Source organism: Cupressus sempervirens, chromosome 4 (assembly GCF_028749045.1).
Source record: "Cupressus sempervirens isolate cs-2001-9-10 chromosome 4, ASM2874904v1, whole genome shotgun sequence".
NCBI lineage: Eukaryota > Viridiplantae > Streptophyta > Pinopsida > Cupressales > Cupressaceae > Cupressus > Cupressus sempervirens.
Genome location: NC_143121.1, coordinates 689,909,844 through 689,916,191, shown reverse-complemented (window position 1 = coordinate 689,916,191; position 6,348 = coordinate 689,909,844). Strand labels below are relative to the sequence as shown.

The 6,348-nt window shown below is 28.1% G+C and overlaps 1 protein-coding gene across 3 annotated transcripts; it reads left to right on the top strand.

Annotated features, from left to right (window-relative positions):
* The first annotated feature begins 1,754 nt into the window (after positions 1-1,754).
* LOC149563153 (GDSL esterase/lipase At5g45960-like) lies at positions 1,755-4,294 on the top strand. Of its 3 annotated transcripts, XM_089823976.1 has the most exons (5): positions 1,755-2,164; positions 2,257-2,387; positions 3,396-3,629; positions 3,711-3,972; positions 4,102-4,294. In XM_089823976.1, exons 1-5 carry the CDS (start codon positions 1,936-1,938, stop codon positions 4,290-4,292), a joined length of 1,047 nt encoding a protein of 348 aa, XP_089680102.1. In that variant the 5' UTR covers positions 1,755-1,935; the 3' UTR covers positions 4,293-4,294. The 3 variants fall into 3 exon arrangements, with proteins under 3 accessions (XP_089680102.1, XP_089680104.1, XP_089680105.1); XM_089823978.1 differs by lacking the exon at positions 3,396-3,629; XM_089823979.1 differs by lacking the exon at positions 4,102-4,294 and having other exon boundaries at positions 3,781-3,966.
* The last annotated feature ends 2,054 nt before the right edge of the window (positions 4,295-6,348 follow it).

Genomic DNA, 6,348 nt, shown 5'->3' with positions numbered 1-6,348 from the left:
AGTTTCCTCTCTTTGAGCATTTTTCCTTTTTTCATGTCATTGTCTCATATAATTCTGAGCATGTTTTCTTTGATACTATCTTTGTTGCTCTTCGTTCTCTAAATTTAGTCTTGGACAAGGCATTCTAGAAAATGTGAATGTGATAACTTTAAAAGTCATAGGATTTAAATTAGTAAAATTTCACAAACAAATAAATCATAAAATATTTTGAACTATATATTATTTAAAATAGTTAATAAAGCTAATATCATTCAAATGTTTTTACTTATAAATACATTGCACTATGTACTTATTTAAATTAAATATTAGGTATTTTGTTGTATATTTTATTATTTAATTATCAACAAAAATATCAAACATCAAAAAGATATCTAAGGTAAACCTAAACGTTCTTTTAAAAGTTGAATATACGTAAATACTAAATATCAATATTTAAGCTTTTATCAAATCTCAAATTTCAAATCATTTTAATTACAACATCGCATCATTAAAAGTATCAACTCCCAATTTCCAAATAAACTCTTATCCATCTCCACTATTTTAAAAATATATTTAACACCTATTTATTTAGTTCAACTACTAAAATTAAACTTTTAACTAAATCTAAACTTAATATTGATAAGCTTATCATCCTTATTACATATCTAAACTAACAAAGAAAAAATCTTTACATTGTTTTCTTAAAAATATTGATGACTTATAATTATTTTATTTCAACAATGAGTTGTGAGCATCTCATTTAAATATTAAATAATTTCATTTCAAGATTTATAAAACATATAAAACTAACAATGAATTAAGAAGATAAAGTATTAATACACATTGGAAGAAGAAATTATGAAACATTTGAGTAGATATATATCACAATTAAACAATACCATCAATTATTAACTTTTAATAAATTTCATCAATTTATTTAAGTTGATGCATATTGAACATATTGGAATAGATGTACTGAATTTACAAAAAAAAAATTTAATTTACATCAATATAAGAGAATATTTATGAAAAGTAAACATATGATATCAACTTTTAACATCGGCCACTCTTTTAATGTCTAAGTTAGAAATTCCAATATTATATTTCAAATTTTAAATGATTGTATAAACTTACCTTCTTTGTATTTGTATTGCACTGTATTTTGTTGCTCCACTCCATCTCCTTTATAAATTTAAATATGAAAATGTGTAAATTTTCTAAATGTATATTCTATATCTATATCACTAATAATGCAATATTAGTCGGCCTTAAATTTTCAAATTTAAAAAGTTAACATAACACGGTCACACCATTCACTTCTCCCATTTTGCCACTATAGGTTAAGCCTCTGGCCATAATTACTTATGATAAATGTTGACAATTAGTTAATAAATTTAAATATTAAGTTTATGATTTAATGAACATTTAGTTTGTCAGCCCAACTCTATGATAGTCCCCGTGTTTTCTGGGATTATAATACTAACTCCCGCACACAGAGAAAATATGATATGAATTGATGAAAGGTATTGAGTGAGTTCAGCGAGTAGAACTCTGTGTTTCTTATTAAAAAATATAGTTTTAAGCAAGATAATTTTGTTCAAGCAAGATTGCAAGCATACAATAAGTACTGCCGATAATCGGCCTTGCATGAAGTCTTTATTTAGGAAGCTAACTTTAAATCTGATGACGTATTAGGCATGCTTTCTAGATTCATTCCTACTTAAATGATCGAATTACATGAGCCTTCATATTTTGTATATTTTCAGTAACTCTAACTATTATTAAGAAAATTTCGGCTTTGCATAGCTATATTGAACAAATAATGACGTATTTTGCATGCTCACGAAAATCAATCAGAAAAAAAACAGCCATACATATATAAATACAAAGCTCGAGAGAGGTTATCCGATCGCATGAGCTATAAACAGCGAACCATAGCTAAATCTGGGAAGGTCAATGGAGTTTGTAAAAAATATTATGTTGGGGTTAATATTTTGTTGGGCTGCAAGAGTGGATGGCAAGCCGCGGGCATTCTACATGTTTGGGGACTCAACCATCGATTCAGGCAATAATAATCAGCTGAAAACTGTCGTGAAAGCCAACTTTCCTCCCTACGGTGTAGATTTTCCCGGCCGCAAAGCTACAGGAAGATTCACAAACGGAAGATTAGTAACCGATATGCTATGTAAAATTCTTCTCTTACCGAATCTTAATATGCTTATTAATGTTTTAATTCTCTGCTGATTTAATTTTGTGCAACCTAATTTTGATATTCAGTTGATTTGATGGGACTTTCGGACGAGCTGCCTGCATATTTGGATGCTAATTTCAAAGGAGAACACCTGCTGAATGGCACCTGTTTCGGTTCGGCCGGTGCAGGGCTTGATGACACTACTTCTAAACCTCTGGTGAGCACACCATCATTCCTTTTTAGCTTCAATTTTGGAACGATAGGGACTAGATACAAGTAATGAAATGATGTTTTGGTATAACACATTAAATTGAAATTCTTACATGCCAATTATAACACTTTTAACATAGTTCATATTCTATAGTAACATTTAAAAATCTAAATTCAAATAGAAATTAAAGTACCATCTCGATAGCTGGATGATTATAGAATGGCCGAGCTAGTGATACTTGAGTAGTTGAAGCTTTTGCAGTGGAGTCTCTGGATTTTCACTCCTTTTTTATCACTGATGCTGTGGCATATGTTTAATGGTGGTTTAGGTTCTGGCTTTTTTTTCTCTTGAGTTTTTCTGAGTCGTAACTTTCATTAATAAATAATAATAATTACTAAACATTAATAAATTTTTGAATTTGATTGTGTATATTTTTTACATTTCTTTATCTATCATCAGAAAGAGAGTGCAAGAATAAAATTGCTTACCATTATATTCTTTATAAAATTGAATACCAAAATTTGTTGATATCTACTAATGAAATGTAGAAATCTGATGTTTTTAATAATAAATACTGTTTTATGCCATAATAATTATGATTAGCTCAAACGGCTTAAGCTACTTCTCACAAAATTTAAGCGAAAATGCTGGGTCTGCCAAATTTATGATCCAGAATTGGCGACGCGAAGACGTAATCTGCATATTTATAGCGTGTTTTTAAGTGGCGGATTTCATGCTTCTTTATTGGGTTATAATAACCAATTGGAGAAAAATGCATCTCTAAAGTTAGCATTTTTTTAAAATTTTGTTTTATTGATTGAAAATAAAAATGGTTGTATTTTCATTTTTCAACTAATTATGTCATGACGCTCGAGGTGCATTCTGATCTTTGTACCGAAAAATTCTTTAATGGGTTTATAATTCGAAATTAGTCGTTTAAAAGGAAAACATTATGAGAGAGGTATTATTTATTTTCCTTAACACTACAAAATTTTATTTTATTTTTGCTTGTAGGGTGTTATGACAATATCTCAACAATTGGATCATTTTAAGATCTATAAAACAAAGCTTGCACGAGTGGTAGGAAAGCATGATGCTAACAAGGTTATAGAAGGTGCATTTTTTGGTATAAGCATGGGGACTAATGATTATTTTATTAATTATTATAATAATCCTTTGACACGTGCACAGTATAGTGTCAAACAATTTCAAACCCGTCTCTTACAAGATCTTGAATCCTTCATTAAGGTAAAACAATAAGTTAATATTTGTTTAAGATTCATTTTTAGAATTTTCATAGATATTTTAGTTTGAATACATTGTGGACAGGGTATTTATAGGGAAGGAGCAACTAAATTGATGGTCATTGGGCTACCTCCTTTTGGTTGTTTGCCTGCAGCAATTACTTTACATAACTTGCTCAATGGTACTTGTGTCAATGAGCACAACAATGTTGCAATTCATTACAACAATAATTTGCAATATTTATTGGACTCCATGAAGCAAACTCGAACTATCCCTCGTCTTCAACTTGTTTATGTAGATATATACAACAAGCTACTAGACATGATCCAAAATCCTAATCGTTATGGTAAAATTCTATTTTTTACTCCATGTTTAAAAGATGTGGTAATTGACCATTTTAATAAATTAATAAATAAATTTATGCATATTTGATAGCATTCAAACTTATATAAGAATGTATTATTATTTTGGACAGGTTTTGAGGAAGTAAGAAAAGGTTGTTGTGGAACAGGAGATATTGAAACAGGTCCACTTTGTAACAAACTAAGTAATATATGTCAAGATGTTTCTAAACATTTATTTTGGGATAGTGTCCACCCAACTAGTAGAGCTTATAACTTCCTTGCTTATCATATATTCAATCAAGCTAAAAGCCTTATTGTTTGAAATTTTACTTCTATTTTCCATATAATCCTTCCATCCATAAAATCATTGTACTTTGACATTTTAATATAAATTAGTTTCTTTTAAAAATTTGAATCCAATTGAAAAAAAAGAAAAATTAATACCAAGTACATAGAAAACTTCAAGTATTGTTGAGAGAAATGGACAATAAAAAAATAATAGGAAGAATTATATGCATCAAAAGTCATTTATTATTTAGTCTAGAAGCATTTATATACTTATCAAGAATATCAAGAGTTTGTTATAACTCTACAAGTTTTAAATGAACATTTTTCTAACTATAATAAAACAAATAAGTTTAAGGGGCCAAATGATGTTTTTGAAGTAAAATTCTAGTATCAAGGGCTCTAAAAATGTTGATTAGTAAAACATAGAAAATACTAAGATATTATAACTTTAATTTTTCATATGTAGAATTATTTTAACATATTTAGATGTCTTGGATTCCTCAAAGTTTGTGGATCATCCTCGACTTCTTTTACATTTTGGAACATCCTTAGACTTGTCTTCAAGATCACCCCTATAGTAGTTTTGATAAGAATAAGACTTTTTTTACATAATCTTAAAAATATAAATAAGAAAATATGTATTTAGCTTGTATTTTTCTCCATTCCAATCAACTTTCCATGTTTTTTTTCATGGATTAGTAAATATTATAAATGAATATTCTAATATAATTTTGAAAGGGTCATACCATACCCAATAGGCCTATTTCTTTTTAGGTAAGAAACAACGCAATGGTGAATTGTAAGCCTATTATCTAGGATGTCTTGGGTTCAAATCTACTTGAGCTTAATATACAATAATTAATCACATAACATAATAATAATTAGTCTTGGTTTTAGCCTCTTACGAATAAAAAAAAGGTCCTATTTATTTTGATTATTAATTTAATTTTTTATATCATCCTACCAATATATGTTGATTATATGGATATTTAATGTAATTTATCTACTAGAGAGTCTAGTTATATGGATTAACCAACCATGCAACTAAGTACATAAATTATAATAGAATTGAAAATTTTCTGTACCAAATAACAAATTATAATAATATTATTTTAAAATTATAACTAGATTCATTATCTTACTAAATAGGTGAAAATTTGTGTTTCTATCCTTCAGCCATGTGTGCTTATCATAATATATAGATTATACTCTTTAGAGATGACATGCAAAGCAATTACCTTATTATAGTACTAACTTTTGTAGCATGAGATCACAAAAATATGTGAACAAAAACATATCCTTTTAGTAGATGAATGTTGATGCATGATGTTGGAAAAGGAAGTGTGAATAATTAATATTAAGAATGCCAAATTAGTGTGAAAATATGTCTTAACATTTTTCTAGCATAAAAGATAATGTTCACTAGTTCATATGAACATACTAGAGAGCTTTGTCTTCTCTCCTATATTGTATTTGAAGGGTAAATATGAGTCCCTAGACTAAAGAATGCTTAAGAAATAAGTGGGTGTAACAAACCTTCATTTTTAATATGTTGAATAACTAAGAATAAGGTGAGTCAATTATTCACACACACTTGTTGAAATTTTTTAAATATTGCTAGATGCTTAATAACCATAAAGCACTACCTAAGATCTATGTTTTTTAAGTATATAGCTTTTAATATTAAGTAGCAACCAAAAATAAGGGCTCACCTAGAACAACAAGTCAAACAAAAAGAGAAAATCACTTGAAACACCTACCCCCTTTCTTAATCTAAAAAAACCTCACATGTGTCCCAAATTCTACAAATACTATGACTAGCAGGCTAGCAAACATAGTGAAAATTGTGTGTGTGTGTGTGTGTGTGTGTGTGTGTGTGTGTGTGTGTGTGTGTATGTATACACACACACACACATATAAGTATATATATATATATATATATATATATATGCAGACACGTATGCATATATATATATATATATATGCATACATGTATGCATATATATATATATGCATACATGTATGCATATATATATATACATACATGTATGTATATATATATCTACATACATGTGTGTGTATATATATAT